Source organism: Giraffa tippelskirchi, chromosome 2 (assembly GCF_054371585.1).
Source record: "Giraffa tippelskirchi isolate mGirTip1 chromosome 2, T2T-mGirTip1v1.2.pri, whole genome shotgun sequence".
In the NCBI taxonomy this organism is placed as follows: Eukaryota; Metazoa; Chordata; class Mammalia; order Artiodactyla; family Giraffidae; genus Giraffa; species Giraffa tippelskirchi.
The window spans coordinates 31907488-31929255 of NC_137276.1; the positions used below are offsets into that span (position 1 = coordinate 31907488).

Genomic DNA, 21768 nt, shown 5'->3' on the forward strand with positions numbered 1-21768 from the left:
CACACCCGAGGTGCAGTCTTCCTAGTACCATAGCTCTAGCTCCCTCCACCTGAAGACTAAGACACACACACACCAGCTCCATATTGGCTAGAGGAGGCATTACTACTGTCACTGAAGTTGGTTTTGCCATTATTATTATTAAGCCACCGGCTCTACTCTAGAATGACACAGAATAAGTCACCACCCCTGTCACAGGGTGACATTTTGCTCTTCTCCACACTCAAGAGTCCTCTTCCCTCTACTGTTACTCCAGCTTCTTTACCTTTCCACTCACCCTCCACTCAGCTAACCAGTTCACCTAACAGCCCATGGAGGTGTGCCCAGCGCCAGGCAACCCTGGGGTTCTGGCTTCCTCCACCGAGCACCGGTCCCTCCGCTTCCACAGCAAACATGACAGCAAGTCTGCCCAGCACTGCTGGGGCTGCAGCTAGCAGAGACCCCACAACCCTTCCCCTGGCTGTGACTCTGTATTCTCCCGGACCTGGCGCTCATTTATAGTCCACACCTGTCTTTCTTTCAGGCCTGTCTTAAGTGGGTGAACTTGGAGTCAGAAGGCCTGGCTCTGTTTCCACGCTGGCCCATGCCAGCCCTTCACTCTCTGCGCACACCTGCCCAATTCTGTGCACCTCAGAGATGCCGAGATGCTCTGGGGAGCTTCGGTGAGAAGTGCCTGGGTCAAATGTGAGGTGCACACAGATGCCGGACACCCCTGAGATCTGGAAACCCATCTTTTTCAGGCTCACCCACTTTCTCACACAGCACGGATCAGGGCCCACAACATTCTGCTTGTGGAGCAACAGAGCACTCTTTATCTGAGCACGTTCGTTCTCCTCCTGAGCCTGGCTTGGGCCTTGCAGGCATCTAGCTGGGCCTGACTCATTGTTTTCCCTTCCTCCTCTACTGCCTGTGAATCACGGACCGGGTCAGGCCAGCATCCTCCCTGGTTTCCTTCCCATGCTCTGCCTGCTCCTGACCTCCATCCAACAGGACAGAGCCTCTTCCCTCCGGGCCCACACGCACCTCACCCCTGGCCCTGCAGGGTGTGAGCATCCCACACAGGCCCTGAGTCACAGGTTGCCTTCCTTGTGTGCATGTCCCCTTGCAACTTGGCTGTCAGCTCCTGGAGGGCAGACTCCCGAGAGGCAATAACACAGCACGTCAAGTCCAAAACTGGGCTGCCGGGACCTCAGGATTCTGGTTTAGTTGCCTGGGGTAGGGCCCAAGCATCAGGGGGGTTTAAAGGCTCTCCAGGAACTTTTCATATGTGACCAGGGCTGAGAAGCACTGATCTGGATCTAGGCCGACAGCCTGACTGGCTGCTTTGACTGTTTAATGAGGCCTCTGAGAGGGCCTGGCAGGGGGGTGCTCAGGGGAACCCCAGGCCTGCCTGAGCTGACCATCTGGACCGTCCTTTGAAGGCTCACAGCCAGAACTGGCCATAAGGCAAGGAGCAGAGGGCCCAGGGGACCCTGTGCCTTGGGAAACCCAGCTTTACAAGCCCCTCTTTGCAGAAAGGAGTGGGTAAGCCAAAATGAGAGGCCCAGAGTGGGGCTCTGGAGTCAGATAGCCCTGGACTAGCTGCCTCACTCTCCTTACCAACAAGGAGGGCCCTTCCTCTCTCCACTCTGCTCTCTCATGGCTGTGTGACCAGCACCCAGATACCCACTTCTGTAGGGACTCAGGCTGAGCCACAGACTTTTGGATAGAAAACGCGTAGCTCCAAGGCACTGGGGAACAGTGGGAGAGCAGAGGGAGGGAGGTCCCGTTTCCTAACAAAACCCCCCACCCTCTCCCCAGCTGCTCTGGGCAAGAAGGAGGGAAAAACCTGACTCATCAACGCTGTGTGACTCACAGGCCGACAAAACTCACTCGCCAGACGGGCAGGGACAAGAGCCTGCTGCTCCCACCACAACCGGGGGCCGTGGGCAGGTAAAGCCCGTCCCTCTATCCCTGCTCACCGCCAGCTGCCGGGCCTAAATGGCTAGCCTGGCAAGAGTGCCTCGCTTGGCTTGGCCCCCTGACGGCCACATCCTCCCGTGGCTGGTTTGGTACTAGCAAGGGGCAGGGCCGGGAAGGGGAGAGAGCTCAGAAGGTCTGGAATATAGAGAGGTGGCTTGTGTGAGCCCAGGCAGTTGAGCCTCTGGACCTGTTTCCACAGCCATGAAATGGGAGCCATGACGTCCACCTTAAAGAGATAGCGTAAGGATTAAGCAGGCACTGTGTGTAATCGAGTGTTGTGTGAGGGGCTAAAAAATGGCAGTGATTATTATTAGTCATGTTAGGTACTAGATTTAGGGTTATAAAGAGTTTTTTTTTTTATAAAGAGTTTTTTTTAAACATCATTTCAATTAATCCTTACAACAACCTTGCGTGGCAAGTATTATTACTCTCATCTTACAGATGAGAACACTGAGGTTCAGGGACTCTGGAACAGTGGTAGGAATCCAGTGAGTGGCTTTAGATCCTATCACTTTCAGCCCAGTGCCTGTCCCAGACCTTGTCCCGTTCTGCATGTACGCCACATCCCCAGGGCTGTGAGAATAAGGCCCTGGCTGAGGCTGGGAGGGGGTAGGGGAGATGACCCCCTCTTTCCTCTGACATGCATAGCTGACAGGCACAGAAGCCGCTCTGCCTCCAGCCCAGGAGGGAAGGCCCAGCTGGTGGCACCACTGACCAGTTCTGTGCGGCATTGCTGCCAGCCCTGCCCTGCCTCCCACTCCGCATGGCTTGACTCTAATGCATGTGGTGCCTCCGGAAATTCAGTCATTGATGACCATGTGTGTGTTGGCCTCCACGCCAGGCTGAGAACTCTTCAAGGCAGCACCTGGTCTCATTAGTGTTGGCATCTGAATGCCCAGCCCGGAGCCGGCTAAGCAGCTCAGTCGGGTTGCCAAAAGCCTCAGGCTCCAGTTCTGAGATGGAACCTTGGCTCTGCCACTTACTTGCTTGACTTGGGCACGTTATTCACCCTTTGAGAACCTCAGTTTCCTCATCTGGAAAATGGGTATAATAACAGCTACCCTTACAGCATTACTATGAGAACTATGGTAAATACCAGGAGATTAATAATCATGGCTCACATGTACTAACTTCTTATATGTCAGACACTGTTCTACACCTTTACATGTAAAAAGTCATCTAATCCAAAGGTCACACAACTAGGTGGCAGGCCAACTCTGAAACCCCTAGAAGGTTCGACCTTCTCCTGAGTGATGAGGGCTTGGTAGGTTGTGAAAGCTCATCATGGAAGCTACTCCAGCAGATGCTCAGAAAGCATTTCTGAGCCGAATCGATGAACGAACCTCCTTGGGTCTAGTTTCGTTTTCATCCACAAACATTTATTACTGAGTCCTATTCTGTGTACAGACAAGCTGAGTTATTTGAAGTTCCTGTGAAATATAAAGTAAAAAAAAGAAAAACTTTTTTTTTTTTTTATAAAAGCAAGGCCTCCTCACCCCTCTCAGGAGGGTAATGGGATCCAGATTGCCAGAGTCAGAGGCAGAGGCCCAACTCGGGAAGTTCCCCCAGCCCCTCCCCTTCCTCAGAGAAGGTTCCAGTTGGAAGGCCCCGGCCCTTCAGGAGGAGAGAAGACGGAAATGGATGAAGGTGCTGACTGTGGTGGCCTCCAAGGTGCCGCTGTGGTGGCTGTGTGGAAGGGCCTCTGGGCACCCAGGCACCTCCCGCTGTTTGTTTTGGCAACGCCTGAGGGCCTGAGGAGGCGGTGGGTCGGGGGCAGGGAGCTCCCAGGGGCTGAGGGCCTCCAGGGGTGGGCCTGGCGCCTGTGTGGAGTGCAGGAGAGGCAGGGCCAGTCCTCCCACACAGCACAGCCCGCCCTTGGCCAGGCCGCAAGGGCAAGCCCCCAAGTTAAACAAGGAGAAGGCGCCTAGATCAGCTCCAGGGCAGCTCTTCTCTAAGCGGCAAAACTCTCATTTCAGAGAAAAGAGTGAATGATTTTCAGAGAAGCTCACTTCCTATGGGAGGCAGGTAAAGTGGAGCTGATGGGGACAGGGCAGGGAGAACACGGATACAACACACCATGTGCCCACCCCTCCTGACAGCCCCCAGGAATCCCAGGCTCCAGTCCCCACCTTCACAACCCATGGGGCCTCTTGGGGACAGACCCCCTTCACCTGCAGAGCAGCTCCCGACTCGGCTCTGAAGGCTGCACACCTCAGCCCCAGGACCACCTGGTTCATTCAGCCTCTGTGGCCTGGGGCAGGTCATCTCCCTGCGGGCTCCCATCTGGAAAATGAGGCAGCCGGACTTCTGGCCCTAAGACTCAACCCAAGCCGCTTGTGGACAGACCTGTGCGGGGCTTGCAAGGGGCCAAAGACAGCTTAGAGCAAGAGCCTGGCCCTCCAAAAACTCATGGCTCCCACCCAACACTGCAAAGCAAATCCCACGTGCAATCGTGCACACACGCACACAAGAGCTACGAGAGTCGGTGCACAAAATGCTGCAAGACTGGCAGGAGAGACACTCTCAAACACCCATGGGAGCCCCACTAAAGTGGAAATGGCTCAGTCTCACACATGGCCAACCGCCAGCGCCAGGCAGTGTGCAACCCAGGGGAGCAGGACACGAGTTTCTATCATCTTCTGGTCAGGGCTGAATCACACTAATGATGCACACTGATCCTTCCTCGTTTGGGGACACATTATGTTCACATTCCTTATTTTGAAAACACTTGAATGCGTAATGTAAACAAATGCATGATAAATAACTGATCCACGCAAATTTTGTTCAAAGAAATCCTGACTCCCACATAAGGCAAACTGCTACGTACTAGGGCAGAGAGAGGTGTGTGGACAGTGTATACCGGAGCCCACACCCTGACAACCAGGCCTTGTTTATGCATCTGTCCAAGGGGTGGGCAGGAGCCGGGTTAAATCATTTTCACACACCAGCCGCTTCCATCTCTGACCCTGTGACAAGGACTCTGGAAATAAGCAGGCCCCAGTGGGCTGGGAGGTCAGGATGCGGGCCAGTCTCACCCTCATCCTTGCATTTCAGATCTTCCATCTCTCCTCCCTGAATATACAGACCCTCTTTGAGCTCTGCTGCTGCCAGAAAAAGAGGTACCTTCCAAGCTCTGGGCCTCAGTTTCCCTCTGGGGTTATGGCAGTGGTAGTGGTGGGGGTGGCGGTGGTTGTGAAGCGTCCCTGAAGGAAGATCCAGATACAAGAGAGCCAGCCACACGGAGAGCCTCCAGGCTGCCTGGAGCTTGCCAGCCCCTGCTCTTGCTCTCTTTCTCTCCGGCCCTTGATGCGACGAGCCTGGCCTGGGAGCAGCCCGGCTGGCCCACACCCAAGTTCACAGGACCCTGACACCCCACCCCCAAAGTAACCCAATTCGTCCCGGTCAAGTGACAGCTAGAGGTGGGGCTAGGGAGCCCTAAAGCGGGAGAGGGCAACGGTTACTGGCTCCCAGGGCGCTGAGGCCCAGACAAAAGGGTCGTGGCCTAGATTCATTTCAACATGATTCTGCACACCCACCGTGTTCAAGATCCTACCCAACACTGAGGGGCCTGAGATTGTGAGGATGATATTTTCATGACCTTAAGGTTTAAACAGCACCTCCTCGGAGAGGCTTTCCCTGCTGCCCTAACTAGGGTGGGCTTCCCCCAACCCCCTCCCCTGTCCCAGTCTCTCCTAAGTGGTGTGATCCCAGTTCTGTGGTGGTGAGTTTACTTCTCTTTCTATCTGTCTCCCATCAGAACACCAGCCACTCATAGGCAGGGCCCTGGTCTCTCCTTCACAGTGGCACCTGGCACCTCACACAGTATTGGTCCTCAGTATTAGCTGAATGAATGAATGAGTGAACAAATGAAGGAATGACTATACCACCAGACAAGCCAGAAGTAACAGAGATTCAGAAGGCGGTGGGGAAGCAAAGGAGGGAATGAGCACATCCGAGAGGCTCCATGAAGGAGATACAATGCTGTGAACTTGGCCTTGAAGTGGGTGACAGAGGAGGCGTTCCAGGGGGAAGGTACAGAAGCAACAAAGGCCTGGAGTCATGCGGAATAGTGAGTGCTGGGCAGCAAGATGGGTTGAAGTCTGATGAGTCCACCCATGCCCCGATGGGTGCCCTCTCCCGGGCCCACTGTCCTCCCACTCGACACGGCTCTTCTCTCTTTGTTGACAAGGTCAGGACTACAGAAATATCTGAACACCAGCTGCAGTGTGGTAAGCAGGGGTCATTTCTAAATCAAACTCTAGTTGTCATCTCCTGCTTTCTTTTCTAGTGCCCACCCCTGGCTAACTGGTTCCGGTTTTACACAGCCATGCCACCACTGGGGGACTGTGGAGCAACCTCCAACCTTGTCATGACAGAGATCTCTTACTACTCTCCCCCACAAGCCTCCAAAGAATTTCTCTCCAACTACATTTAGACTATATTTTTTCTAATGGAAATGTTAAGACATCTGTCAATTATAGCTTCTGATCTGCATATGTAAATGGATGGCTCATGGAGCTGATAGAATTCCAGCCCAGAAAAGATGCTTTGCTCAATTCTAGAAGGTTGTGATGCTTTTGTGACTCAGTTATTTGAGGTCAAGAGATGGGCCAGGAACAGAAGAGGTGAGAGACATGGTCAGAGGGAGGAAGAATGGGTGGAAAAACCCACAGGCCCCATCTCTAGATCTGGATGGGACTTCTCCACTGCTCACACAGTTCTAGTTAAGGGAAGAGGAGCCTGGGGCACAAGGCGGGAGGGGAGGCTAGTAGGAAATTCTAGCCAATCAAAGGCTTTCAACACAGAGTTTTAGATCTTGTGTTGTGCTTAGTCGCTCAGTTGTGTCTGAGCGACTGTGTCTTTGCGACCCCATGGACCGTAGCCTGCCAGGCTTCTCTGTCCATGGGGATTCTCCAGGCAAGAACACTAGAGTGGGTTGCCATGTCCTCCTCCAGAGGATCTTCCCAACCCAGGGATCGAACCCAGGTTTCCCGCATTGCAGACAGATTCTTTATTGACTGAGCCACCAGGGAAGCCCTAACTCCTACGGAAATTGGTGCAAATTGGTGTGTGTGGTGGGATCGGGGGTGGGGGGAATCAAGGAAGACTGTGAGCTTGACACCATTTTTCTGGGTCAAGGTCTAGAGCTGGAATAACTGCTAGGGTTAGGTGGTGGTCCTTGGAGGCTGTGTGCTTCCTAAGAAACAGGCGCCTTCAAATAAGCCCAAGTTTATAAGGATAGTACTAGCATGGGCAGGCAAAAAATATCTGGGGGATACACATCAATTTTTCCACCAGTGGGATGTGGTGATGGGCCTTTAACTTTCTAGAATATGTATTTGTATATGCATTGACTTTTAAAAAACAAGGTTCTTGTTGTGTGTCTATGTGTTTTAAGCTTTTAAGTGTGGTTTGGTAGAAAACTTTATAAGCCTTATGGGGAAAGGCAGCAAAAGATCATTGTCATGACAAGGCAGAAACAGCTCAGTCAAGACTTAGGGCGTCTTCTGCCCACAAGGCACCTCTAAGGAAAGATTCTTTCTTGCTGTCCTGTATCGATAAAGCTCTCGTTTACACCACTTTATAGGAGTTGCACTACAAACAAACTATAAGGGCAGGGCTGGGCCTTACCCATCTCAAGAGCTCCAGGGCCCAGGCCAGTGCCTGGCACACAACAGGAGCTCAATAAAGGCTGAGAGAAGGATCACATGGTGGGAAAGAACTCAGGGCTTCTGGGAGGAGATGAGGGTGAGAGTGCGAGAGGGGACAACAGAGAGGATCTGCCCAAAGGCATAAAACACCCGACTTCCCAGCGGAGCCACCCTCGGGCCTTGGTCTTAGGTGAAGACCGCCAGCTGGGTGACCAGGAGGGCTGTAGCCGGCCCTGCCTGCAGGGTTGCCCAGAGGAGAAGGCTGCAGGGCCTGGCCTATCTCTGGCAGCTGGGCCATGGCCCACAGCACCTGCCCTGCCTGAGACCAGTCTGACGAGGACTGCAGATTTGTGTGAAGCAAGAGCTGACCCAGACTTGAGGGGACAGGTCAGACCTCATTCCCTCAGGCGTGCTCCACTATCCTGAGGCTGACCAGGAACAGCCTCCTCATCCCCTTTCCCCACCTCCATCCACTGCCACCCACCACCCCCCAAGGGCAGAGGAGAAAGGCCGGCTCCCAGGGGAGCTAAAACCCAGAAGAAAGCAGGGCCGTGGGAAGGCTCCCTGGCATACAGGATGCAGCTGGCCGCTGGGTGCTAGGAGACCACCTGTTTTGCCCCAAACCTCCCCTCTGCCATGGATCATGCCGACAGGCTGTGGCAGTGGGGAGAGGAGGCAGCAAACCCGGGGCAGCGGGAGGTATCTGTTTTCAGCACAGTCACTAAAGGGACAAGGAGAGAGCCCTGTGAGCTGGGCTCTCGGGTGCTGAAACAGGCATCCTCTCAGTTTCAACTCAGCTGGGGTCAAGAACTGCTGAGGCCGGCAGCCCTGTGCGGGGGGGGGGGGGGGGGGGGGGGATGCTATTTGCTTGTGGGTGAGCATCCTGTCGCCGTGGTGACCCAGGGAAGCACCAGGCAGGAGGCCAGCCACAAGGCCAGGAGCAGAGCTCTTCCTGCTGTAGCTTGGCCTTGACCTTTCCAACTAGGAAAGCAGGTTTGAGGCACTTCTCCACCTTCCCTGGACCTGACCATGGCCTGTGTAGACTGTAAAGATGCAAGAGACTTCATCCTTCCCTCAGGAGGGCACAAGACATGCCCAGAAACAGGAGCACAAAGTCAGAGAGTGATCAAGGCCATAAGAGGCATGGACAGGACCATCAGGGCTTTAAAGGAAAGAAAGAGCTCACCTTGATGGAGGACATACAGGGAAAAAGACACAAAAAGGCTCTGTGAGGAAGATGGCATTAGATAACAAACAAGCAAAGACCACCCCTTACCCCCACCTCCACCCCCATGGACAACCCTAGCAGCCAGGTTAGCTCCAGAGTCAAGAGATTACAAACCAAGAGCTTCTTGGTTCAGGGTACTCCCTCCAGTTGGCTGCTTTCCTCGACCCAGTTGGTCCCCTGCTACCTGCTCCCCAACTGTCTCACCTTCCTAGCCCTCAGAGTTCCACCTGGCTACCCCTCCCTGACTCACACTTATCAAAGGTGGCTCTCAACCCAGCCCCCAGTATCACAATGTCCCTACTGGCCTTGGTCCCCAGGTCTATGGCCTCACCTCTGGCCCAGCCCAGCTCAGCTTTTCTGTTCTGGACCTATTTGGAGACTACCTTGTGGTGGCAAATTCTTACCCAAAATCCCACCACATTCTTCAACCTGGAGACCTGGAATGACAAGGCAGCCTGCTCCAGACCTAGGGAGTGTCTACAGCAGTTTCCAAGGTCCCTAGGGCAGGTGCTCAGAAAGGGTTAAAGCGTCGGGTTCTAGACCCAGAGTCAGAATTAGTTCCAGGAGCCCAGGGAATGCTGCAGTCCAGGATGGACCCCAGGACTTGCCATGGTGAGCACAACCAGGACTCCTTTGTCTAACTGCCCTTCTCCTCATTCCTTATGTTGTTTAAAAGATGACATATGCAGAACTTCCCTGGGTGGTGGTGGTGGTGGGGCAGTCCAGTGGTTAAAAATCCCACTGCCAATGCAGGGGACACAGGTTCAATCCCTGGTTGGGGAAGTGGGATCTCACAGGCCGCAGGGCAACTAAGCCTGTGCACTGTCACTACTGAGCCCACACGCCACAACTAGAGAGGAGCCCACACGCTGCTGCAGAAGATCCCTCACCTGCAGCAACCAAATAAATAAAATATAAACATTTAAAAAAGTAAATGACTTTAAATAAAAGTGACATTATGCTACATATGGTTTTTCCAGTAGTCATGTATGGATGTGAGAGTTGGACTATAAAAAAAGCTGAGCACCGAAGAATTGATGCTTTTGAACTGTGGTGTTGGAGAAGACTCTTGAGAGTCCCTTGGACTGCAAGGAGATCCAACCAGTCCATCCTAAAGGAGATCAGTCCTGGGTGTTCATTGGAAGGACTGATGTTGAAGCTGAAACTCCAATACTTTGGCCACCTGCTGCGAAGAGCTGACTCATTTGAAAAGATCCTGCTGCTGGGAAAGATTGAAGGCGGGAGGAGAAGGGGATGACAGAGGACGAGATGGTTGGATGGCATCACCGACTCAATGGACATGAGTTTGGGTAAACTCCGGGAGTTGGTGATGGACAGGGAGGCCTAGCATGCTGTGGTTCACGGGGTCGCAAAGAGTTGGACACGACTGAGCGACTGAACTTAACTGAACTGATGCTACATAGAGAAAAAGTACACAATAAAACATAAAAAGAAAAAAAATTAAAGTCACCCAGATCCTGACATCCAACAATAACTGGCAATAACACATTGCAGAATTGTCTCTCTGCTCCTCTCAGTGCACACACTTATTGCAGGGAACACATAGCATGTACAACCCAAACTCACAGCATTAGTACGTCCTTGGTCCTGTTTATATTTTAAGCTATAAAGCCAGTGATTTGCAGCCCCTGCTGCTCACCAGATTCACCTTTGGAAGCTCTGTAAAAAGGCAGATGCCCAGGGGTCCACCCCGTGAGATCAACTCAGGAAATAAAGGAAATCCAGAATTAATGAGACACTTCCCCAAAATCCCATTGCTTTTGTTTCACATAGAATCATTCAATAAATATTTATGGGGTATTTGCTACATGTTTAGCACTGTACAGGATGTATTTCTTCATAACAAAAAACTTACATCATCCTCCATTCATTCATTCATTCATTCACTCATTCAAGAAAATGTATTGAGCTTCTGTGTACCAGACTTCATGCTGGGGAGCAGAGACATAAAGTCGATGAGACAGGCACTCAAGGTCAGAGCTGGTAAGGGAGACAGAAACGTAAGGAGATAGCAGAAACCAACGTAAACACAAATGCAAGGATTGTGATCACATAGGCTCATGGGAACACAGGAGATGGGGTCTCGCTCAGTCTATGAAAGGTCCTGAAGTCCGGTCCAAGTTCAGGGATGAGTCAGCAGGGTTTGCGGAAGTGAGCCAGGCAGAGGAAGCAAGGGGAGGAAGGGTCTGGAGGTGAGCAGATGTTTGGGGAAGCACAAGCAGTGCTGCCAGAGGGCGACATGCAAAGCAGGAGGTGACATGCAAGGCACAGCGGAGGTGAGGACAGGCTATGGAACGTCTAAGACCAGTGTGGACATTATCATCAAGAGCTAGAAGAACCCAGAAGAGATGCTGGAGAAGAAGGACATGCATCTTGGAATCAATGCATAGGGTGGGTTTGAGGGGAAGAAGGCTGCTGCATTAGCTCAAGAGAGAAAACAAAGGGCTGGGCTCCAGCTGTATGGAGGGTCTGTGACAGGCAGAGTCTTGGTGAGATGGAGATGAGTGAGGGGTGGATTTCAGAGGTACTTAAGTCACACATACAGATGATTTCTTATTATTCACACTGGCACAGAAGTCTTCATACATAAAGCTTTGTATAAACTTTGGCTTACTTTCCTATGATTAAAAAGTCCTTGTGGAATTTCTAGGTTAAAGGTAGGGATATCTCTAAGGTACTTGGTTACCTTTTGCCAAATTACTTTCCAGAAAGACTGCATCAATTTTCACTTCCACCAGTGAAGTGCACAAGAGTGCTTATTAGACCCTCTTGGGCCTTCAGAAAAGAAAAGCAGAGGTCAGCTCACATTTGTCCCACTGCTAGGAATGAAGACTTGCCAGAGACTGAGTTTCTGCTCAGCCCTGAACAAAAACGACTGCGCCCAGGACAAGTTTTCTGGGCTGCACTAATGGGGCACAGGCTGAAGGGTATATTGCCGTGGAGCTGGGGCAGGACCAGGGAAGGGGCACTCTCTTTGCTCCAACCCTTCTTCTTGCTGCCAGTAACCGTCTCTCCAGTGGCTGTGTCATTCCCCTGCTCAAAAGCTTTCCTTTGGTTCTCACCACCTCCAAAATAAAAGCCAAACTCTTCAGCATGGAAATCAAGGTTTCTCAGGAATTCGATCTTCAACACACATTTCTGTTCATTCATTTATTCATTCAACAAACATCTGAGTACCTGATATTTGCCAGGGACTGAACAAAACAAAATCCTTGCTCTCATGGGGCTTACACTTCAGTGGGAGAGACAGGCGATGCACAGGTCAGTATAGATGTGCCAGGCATTTATATGTGTTATGCTCAAGATAAAACAGAACAATAAAGTCAGAAGGGGCACAACTGTAGGAAGGGTGGCCAGGGAAGGCAGGTGCAAGGAGCAGGTGCAGAGGCCAAAATGGAGCGAGGAGTGAGCCATGTGGATATCTGGATTCCCTGTCTCCCCACTATGCTCATACCACCCCTGGGCCGGTGACCCTGCCCGGGTTTCCAAGTCTGCATGCCTTCTCTCTTGGATTTCATTCTTGAAGATCCCCTCCTCCTCCCCTCCCTTTCCTTCAGCTGAAACTGAACCCTCCTGTACCTGGCTCCAACGTCACCCCTTCGAAGAAGCCCTCCTCATTCCTCAAGCCAGCCCTGATCCCAGCACTTCACTTCCATCTAGTCCACATGACTGCAAGCATATGGAGGCCAAGCATAGTCCTTTAGCTTTGTAACTGCAGTGCCTTGCACACAAGAACAAGAGAACCTCTGTGTTGGCATTTACAGACTGGCCTCCACACTTGCCCTCTCCAGATGACACCGAGTTGCTAAAAGGCAGGAATTGCCTTACTCAGCTTCTGGTTCACCCAGTTTGTGCAGCACCGAGTCTGGTGCACAGATGTTTGCCAAGGAGGGAGGCATGTGTGGAAGTTATCAAAGAGATCTGGTGCATTACAGGCAGGGAAAGTTCTTCTTATTAGCACACGCAAATGAAAATACTCTCCCATGTTCTGTGGTGAGGCTGGCAGCTGTCTACCCAAATCCATTCTCCCTTCCTTCTCGGCAAGGGGCAGTCCAGCTGGACTACATTTCCAAGCCTCCCTTGCAGTCAGGGAGGCCTGGGAATGTGAGCTGTAGGGATGTGAGCTCTAGAGGACCTGGGTCTAAGGTCAACAGGTTTGCCTCCTCCACCTCCTCTTTTCCCTTGCCCCGGTTGGAATCCAAGCTTCAACCACGTGGACAATGATGTCCTGTGATAAAGCAGCACCTCTAAAGGAACTGGATCCCAGAATGACACAAGCAGCAGAGGCACCCCCTCACTTGGTCTATTCACGGTCAGACCACTGACCACTATATGGTCAGGGCCACTATATGCGACAAAAAAATAAACTTCACTCTTAAGCCTTTGTATCGTTAGGCCACTTTCATACAGTAGGGGAGTGCTACATGAATAAATACACTTGCCTTCACAGGGTGAGCCGAGCATTAGTGGGACCTAAGTCTTCATCATCGTCTACGCCTTTCTCAGTGCCTGCTGGGAAAAGGTGAGTCCTGACCCCCAGCCCAGCCCCTAAGATCAAAGAGCGTCAGGAGAGGAGGCAAGGTGAAAAGGGTGTACGAGTCAAAGCAAATGTTCCATGAGGAACCCATAAGGAGGCACGAACACGGGTGACGAACACTGTGGCGAAAGCAGAGAAACGCAGCCTCAAAGGCAGTGGAGGCGACGAGAAAAACAAATCAGATGGTCTGAAGCCCCGACTCTCCCTGGAGAAAGTGCTAAGGGATGCAAAACCATACGCATACCAACAGTTATTCCAGCCCCTTGATGGTCTCCTCACACTCAGCCTGCAGGCTGTCATGGGGCAGAAGCTGGGGAGAACAAGAGAAATGGAGAAGAAGGTGGCATAACCTCCCCAATAGTGGTACCAGGAAGCTGGTCTCTGTCAGCCTGGGGAGCCTGCCGAGACCAAAGGTCCTGCCAGAATGCAGGGTCTCTGTTACCCCCAGCACCACCGTGCCTCAGTCCACTTCTGGATGCTCTCAACTGTGAACCTGGTGCCCACCAAGTCACACCCACACAGAAGGCCCAAGGACAGAGGACAGCCACTGTCGTTCTCCAGCCCACAGGTGTCTCAGACATCTGCCCAATCGTCCCAGTTCTACCCAGCTCAGCAGGTCCCTGTCTGACAGCCCGCGCCCACCTTCTTCAACCACCATGATAATTCATGCTCATGCCAGGTGCTGGGCTCAGTGCTCGTAGGGAACAGTGAAGACAGAGGCCCTGAGGAGAGGGAGCACAGACCAGGCGTAGGAAGGAGCTTGGGCTCTGGAGTCAGTAGAAGGGGATTCACACTCTGACCCTACTCATGAATTGGCTGTGTGACCCTCAGCAAGCTTGAGTTCTCGAATCTGTAAAACAGAGATAAAGGTGCCACTTCACAGGCCCACTGGAAAGAGAAGCTCGCTCTGTTCCTGACATGTGAAGGTACTCCACAAACGACTAGTTTCCTTCTATTGCCCTTTGAGTCCTCTTGCTGACCTGCCACAATACATCAGATTCCGACCACTTGCCCTGTCCTTCAGAATTATGGCACTGTTGTGAAATGTCCCTGTGGAATAAGATGTCACCTGCAGGGCAATTAAATGCTCCAGGTAGGCTGGCAGCCGGGCATCCAGACTCTCCGGTAGAGGCTCAACATTAAAGCTCCCACGTCCAGGAGTTGCTCTGAAGTGGCAGGTATGGCTGCCGAGCCCTCAAGCGGAAGAAGTTATAACGAAACATGATGTGTCAAGGACACTGTGTCTTAAGCTCAGGAATCTCCAGGTGGACAGAAAAGAAGATGCTAAAGAGCTGGAAAGCAGAACAGCTCAAGGCTGCCTTACAAGAGGAGAAGAAGGAGAAAAGCAGGAAGAAAAGGAGGTAGGGAGGTGAAAGACCTCTAGAGGAGAGACAGGAGGGAGTTACCAGGGTGGCCCCAGCCTCTCACACAGCAGCTCTTCTCTGAGCCACTCAGCCATCACACCTGGCCCCCCTGCAGACCCCTCCTCCCACTGCTATGTCCTGTTCCTGGTACCATGTGGCTCCGACGAGTCCATCCTCATACTCACCCCACCAACCAGGTGCACTGGAAAGAAAGAAGCTAAAGGCTTTGTCCTTGCTGTTTGGAAAGGGCTTTCTGAATCTTGCTCATAAAACACACCGATCAGGGAGGAGGCAGACTGTGGCTGAGCAGAAAAGCACAAGACTGAGCATCTCAAGGATTGTGTCTCTTGCCTGGTCACACGTGTGGAATGATCTGGGCAAGGCCCATGCCTTATCTTTGATCCTCACCATGTTGTAAGACAGGTCGCCAATGCTCACCCCGGACTCCCATCCCAGAAGCGGTAACAGGAAGACTTCACCAAAGGGAAGCAGACTTGCTTGTGCAAAACCAGTGGGTGGGAGACATAAAGGAGGCCCACCCAGGATCACCCAAGCTCACTGAGCACAGACGTTTCCCACTCCCAACAAAGCCACGGTGAGGGGCAACAAGGCAGTGCATAGGGACATGCTCTGCAGAGGGCCGCGCCCATGTGAAGGACTTCCCCACTTTAGAGTCACCCAAAGTTAGCCCTGTTGAAGGGAAGCCTGGCCGACTGCCTGGCAGGGGTGCTGAGTGGAGCAACTCCCCGTTGGGTGGGTAGCTAGATAACATCACCTTTAGTGCCTTCCCAATTCTAATTTCTGGCCATAATGCTCTGGAGTTGAAAAAGCAATCTCATCCATGCCTTGAAATTCCAATTGGTTGGCCCTGTTTACAAAAGGGCTCCCAGAGGTATCAACTCACTCGATGACGTGTGGCAGGGGATTGAGAGCCACACCACACTCTTCTGCATCCTAGGATTAGCCACATGGCCACCAGAAGTCGGTGAGGCAAAGCTAGAGTCAAAGGACAATCAGTGCATCCATGTAAACATCTGTAGTCCCAAGGAGCCCAGAGCCTAAACAAGTGCCAGGGTCCGGAGACCTGGCCAGGTGGTTGTGTGGCCCATTCCAAGGGGGTCAGGTACATACTGCTGCCCAGCTCTTGTTGGAAGAAACCGGAACTCAGCCCTGTAACTGGGGCTTCAGGGAGAAGAGAGACCAGAACACAGAGTCCAGGCTGGGACTCAGGAAGTCTGGGTACTGCTGCTCATGTTGGCTGCAGGTGGCCCTCACTGCTCAGCTCAGAAAAAGCTCCTACCAGGCTAGGGCAGGAGAGCGTCAGCTTTTGTGGAACCAGATCCCATTGGAGCTGGAGATCCTGGGAGGTTTTTTGCAGTAGAAGCTCGGTTCTCAGAAGGCAGCCCAGTTTAATTTCAGACTGTTCTCCTTTAGGAAGAGAAATCACCTTATGGGGAACAGAAAACTACCTTCCTGGAACTCCTACCTACAAGTGCCGGCTCCAATTTCTGAAACCACATGACAGAATCTCTAGGCAGCACTGTGTGGTGGTTAAAATCTCTCAGCAACTATGCAGAATCAGAGACCCATCCCAAATTCCAGAGAGATGATCTTGGGTGGGTCATTGAATCTAAGCCCCAGGTCCCTCCCTTATCAAATACAGATACTAATAATCTTCTCTTTGGATTACAGTGAAGATTAAATGAGATTATATATATATGAAGCCCCTAGCACAGTAGCCAGCACATTGGAAGGGCTCAGCAAAAGGTAATAATATCACTTGACAACAGTTCTTAGAGGATTTAAAGACCATCTTCCTGATCTCCTTATGCCTTTGTGTTTTCTTGCTAAGTACTCCCAGTTCCCCAAGGCATGATTTCAAGTTCCTCAAATATCCCTTAGTTGTTCTGTCACTAGGCAGCTGGCACAATGGCAGGCCTTGGGCAAAGAGACAGAAAACCTGGGTTTGAATTTGGACAGTCTTCCTGGAGAGACACTGAATCTCCAAATGAATCTCTAAGCCAGACTGAGAACCTACATGAGCCAGGTGTCAACATTCAGCATTTCATATTATCTCTCCCTCCAAGAGCTTAGAGTTTAGCCCCTCCATAAATTAATGGTCCATGGCATCAATGCTGAGGGCTTCCCAGGTGGAGCAGTGGTAAAGGATCCACCTGCCAACGCAGGAGACACAGGAGACCTGGGTTCAATTCCTGGGTGGGGGAAGATCTCCTGGAGAAGAAAATGGCCAGAGGAACTGGAGGGCTACAATCCATGGGGTTGCAAAGAGTCGAACACAACTGAGCATGCACACACGTGCACACACGTGCATTAGTGCACCTAGGACTGACTCAAATGCCACTTCCTCCAGCACTCCCTGCCACTTTCCCCAGGGCAAGTAGAGCCCTCCATGCAGCAGAGCCTCCCTGCACCAGCCATCATTAACATTTGAGTCAGTTATCCCTACTTGTGGAATGAAAGGTGGTGTGTCCCAGGTAAGACAAGAAAATGGTCAAAGGTTCATGACATTCCAAACTGGCATGATTAGCAAAGAACTTGGCACAAAGCACGCACTTGGCCTGGGGTGGCTGAATGGGAGCTGGCAGGGACAGGCCCCAGGCTTTGGTCTCTGTCCTGGCTTCCCCATAACACCCTCCTATGGGTCCTTCTCTCTTCCCAGGACCCTGTGGAAGGGACATCTGTTGTGGGAAGAAGGTCAGAGCCGACGCTCACTAACTACGGCCCCATGGAAGCCAGACTCCAGCGGCTTGTTGGACAGCCTCACATCTCTGGACAGTGCCCCCACAGCCTCTCTCCTTCCTCCTTGAAAGGGAAAATACCTCCTTCTGGGGGGAGAAAAGCTGAGGTGGTGACTTGCTTCTTCCGATCCTTCTTCCCCTTCTTGGAAGGCATCAAGCCCTTTGCTGTCCAAGGGCCTTCACCTGTGCAGTTCCTTCTATCTGGCTTGGGTAACCCTCCCCACCCTCACCCCACTTTGGGTTGTATCAGCACATAAGGGCCAGGACCTGGGCCAGCAGAGGCTGAAACCTAGTTCATGTTTAGGCATCAGCAGTGGGCTCTAGCAGGAAGGCTAGGGACAGAACAGGCATCTTTTTCTCATTCATCCAAAAGGTGTCTCACAGGCCAGCAAGTAGCCCTGGCCGGGAGCGGGGTCACATGAGACAAACATGGCTCCCTCAGTCTCAGCCTTCAGGTGTCAACATAGGTATCTCTGTCAAGGAAGTGATTTTGACCCTCCACCCCCAAATAACCCACTCCCCTACTCCATGATTCTCTCCCAGCACCCTCTTCTCTCCTTTGTAGTATGCATTTGGATGATCTGGGTATAAACTATCTCTCCACTTCTCCGTGGGTTCTGTGAGGGCAGGACCATACCTGTTTTGTTCAGTTGCATACCCAGGACCAAGCCAGGGCCAGGCACACACAAACAGTGCACATCTTAGCTTTACAAAGGTATACTCTTCAGATTAGCTTTGCACTCCAGGATGGGGCCTCTACCCTAGATATCACCTTCATTTGGCACACGACAAAGCCATCAGGTAGGCCACCCACAGCCCCAAGAGAATTTGGTCCAGCTGAGACAAAGCAGGCAAGATGCCCCCACACAGTGTAAGGCATCCACATGCCCCTCCAGAAAATACCTGTAGGGCCATAGGATAATACAGTCTCCCACTGGAAAACCGTGTTTCCTAGCCTTTTTAAGCACACACCTCTTTTGATAAATACAGACTTCACTCACACACACACACACAAACACAGTAATTCCCAAGTGGGGCATGATACACCCACAACTGTATCATGCCGCACTTGGGAATTACTGTAACATCAGGCAAGATTTTTTGCCAAATTCTTAGTGGCCACAGGACTGGGAAAGGTCAGTTTTCATTCCAATCCCAAAGAAAGGCAATGCCAAAGAATGCTCAACTACCGCACAACTGCACTCATCTCACACGCTAGTAAAGTAATGCTCAAAATTCTCCAAGCCAGGCTTCAGCAATACGTGAACCGTGAACTTCCAGATGTTCAAGCTGAATTTAGAAAAGGCAGAGGAACCAGAGATCCAATTGCCAACATCCGATGGATCATCGAAAAAGCAAGAGAGTTCCAGAAAAACATCTATTTCTGCTTTATTGACTATGCCAAAGCCTTTGACTGTGTGGATCACAATAAACTGTGGAAAATTCGGAAAAAGATGGAAATACCAGACCACCTGACCTGCCTCTTGAGAAACCTGTATGCAGGTCAGGAAGCAACAGTTAGAACTGGATATGGAAAAATAGACTAGTTCCAAATAGGAAAAAGGAGTACGTCAAGGTTGTATATTGTCACCCTGCTTATTTAACTTATATGCAGAGTACATCATGAGAAACGCTGGGCTGGAGGAAGCATAAGCTGGAATCAAGATTGCCGGGAGAAATATCAATCACCTCAGATATGCAGATGACACCACCTTTATGGCAGAAAGTGAAGAACTAAAGAGCCTCTTGATGAAAGTGAAAGAGGAGAGTGAAAAAGTTGGCTTAAAGCTCAACATTCAGAAAACTAAGATCATGGCATCCGGTCCCATCACTTCATGGCAAATAGCTGGGGAAACAGTGGAAACAGTGGCTGACTTTATTTTTTTGGGCTCCAAAATCACTGCAGATGGTGATTGCAGCCATGAAATTAAAAGACGCTTACTGCTTGGAAGGAAAGTAATGACCAACCTAGACAGCGTATTAAAAAGCAGAGACATTACTTTGTCGACAAAGGTCCATCTAGCCAAGGCTATGGTTTTTCCAGTGGTCAAGTATGGTTGTGAGAGTTGGACTATAAAGAAAGCTGAGCGCCAAAGAATCGATGCTTTTGAACTGTGGTGTTGGAGAAGACTCTTGAGAGTCTCTTGGACTGCAAGGAGATCCAATCATTCCATCCTAAAGGAGATCAGTCCTGGGTGTTCATTGGAAGGACTGATGTTGAAGCTGAAACTCCAATATTTTGGCCACCTGATGCGAAGAGCTAACCCCTAACTCATTTGAAAAGACCCTGATGTTGGGAAAGATTGAAGGCAGGAAGAGAAGGGGACGACAGAGGATGAGATGGTTAGATGGCATCTCCGACTCAATGGACATGAGTTTGGGTAAACTCTGGGAGTTGGTGATGGACAGGGAGGCGTGGTGTGCTGTGGTTCATGGGGTCACAAAGAGTCAGACACGACTGAGCATTGAACTGAACTGAGCCTCTGACAGTTTACATTTTAGAAACAACATATTTTTCCAAACCTAAGATGTGATTATGATACTGAAGACACTCTTTCAAAGTTCCTATATGTTTCAGTCCCCAGAGATTTAGTTCCATCTCTCTCCCATTGACATTCAACACTCACAGATAAGAATAGAACACAGAGGGCTGACCGCAAAGAGCAGACGTATTCCAGGTCAATACAGCATGTGTGGAAGAGGCAACCTCTGGAGCATATTTCTAGCACATTCAGAACAGAATGGCAACGTGACTCAGTGGGAAGGGTACCAGATGCCTGTGAGGAGATTAGACTACGATTTCAAGTTCTGAAGCTCCTTTGTCAGGACAATGTCAAACGAAGTTCTTAAAACTAGGAGGCACTTTCCCATCTGTAAAATGGAATGCTGGTACAGGGGCAGTCCACAGCAAACAGAAATACTATGACCCCTGCCATCTGAAGGTCTCTGATTGTTTAGGGTAGAGAGAGAAGAAAGAAAGCACAGCTCTGAGAAGGATACCACGAGGGCAGTTATTAGTTCCAACGGGCAACTGGTACAAAGGTGAACTTGAAGTTTTTGTGGGTTGAGGGGACGTTGGCCCTGTGGCAACTTTTCTTCCTCTGGGGGAGGCAGATACATCACTGCATTTAGGAGACGGCCGTGGGAGTCAGACCCACACGAGTTCCAGTCTCATTCTGCCACTGACTCACAGGTAATGTCAGACAATTTACGTAACCTCTCAAGCCTCAGTCCTCTTCAACAGTGAGAGGATGACAATAAAACCTATATCTCTGGGTTGTTATAAAGATTAACTGTACATAATGCATGTAAAATATTTAGCATAGCATCTGGAAAACAATAAGTGAAATGCAAAGGATTAATATAAGCATTAACCTTATTATTTTTGTTACTATTATCATTTTCCCAGTAGGATTGCAGGCAGCTGGAAGGGCAGCCCAGAGGCACCAGGCAACCCTCTCATTCTCATTTTCTATTTATTGTAACAGATGACATGACCTTTGTGGTCAAGGACAAGAACAGCTGGGTAGGCCAACGAAATGCACAGCTGCGGCGACTGAGGAAAAGTAATACTCCTAGGGGCCCAGGCTTGGAAAGAAGTTGGCAGCAGGGAGCAGAGGCTCCGTGGGAGGGAAACAGACAGAAATGGCCAAAAGGGCTTGAGGGAGAAGAGAAAGCACTGGGGGAAGACTCAAACCAAAGCCAGGTGGGCACAGGAAGCCATCCCTCCCAGAGACAGGAAGCTGCAGGTGAACCGGCAGGAAGCCAGGAGGCGCAGGACGTGGGCAGCCAGGGAAAGCCTGGCCACACCCTCAGGAAGGGGCGGCGGGGAGGACGGAGCAGGCTCCCGGGCTGCTGGATGCTACAACATGGAGCCAGGCAGGGACAGGATGGGAAGGAGGGCCACACACTCGGCTCTCCCTGACCCTAGGTCCCCTCCTCAAGTCTCTGCTCTCCCAACTCTGCAGGCCCCAGGGTTTCACCAGAACTCCTGTCCCGCCACCATCTACTGTCCCCACCTGGGTCCCCTTCCCGAGGCCGGTGGCAAAACAGGATGCGAGTTTCATCATTTCCCCCTTTCCTGGGAACTTTGACATAAGTGCTCCATGGTTTTCTCTGTGGGGAACAGGCCAAGGAGGCCCACACGGGGGAAAAAGCACCTTCCAGCTCCACTCTGAAATGCAGATGGGTAAGCCAGCGCACATCTGGTCCTTCCCCAATTGCCTCTTCTCCTTTTCCTGGAGGGCCA

At 51.3% G+C, this 21768-nt stretch overlaps 1 protein-coding gene across 11 annotated transcripts in view; it reads right to left on the bottom strand.

The window, feature by feature from the left end:
- UBTD1 (ubiquitin domain containing 1) overlaps nucleotides 1-21768 on the bottom strand; it is a 52240-nt gene that overhangs the window by 12342 nt on the left and 18130 nt on the right. Inside the window, exon 4 of one of the 11 annotated variants that reach the window (XM_081550175.1) lies at nucleotides 14946-15062. The exons of the other annotated variants lie outside the window; for them this stretch is intronic. Within the exon in view, the coding sequence (XP_081406301.1) occupies nucleotides 14946-15062 (117 nt within the window). The remainder of the gene's footprint in view (nucleotides 1-14945; nucleotides 15063-21768) is intronic. 11 annotated transcript variants of the gene reach the window in all.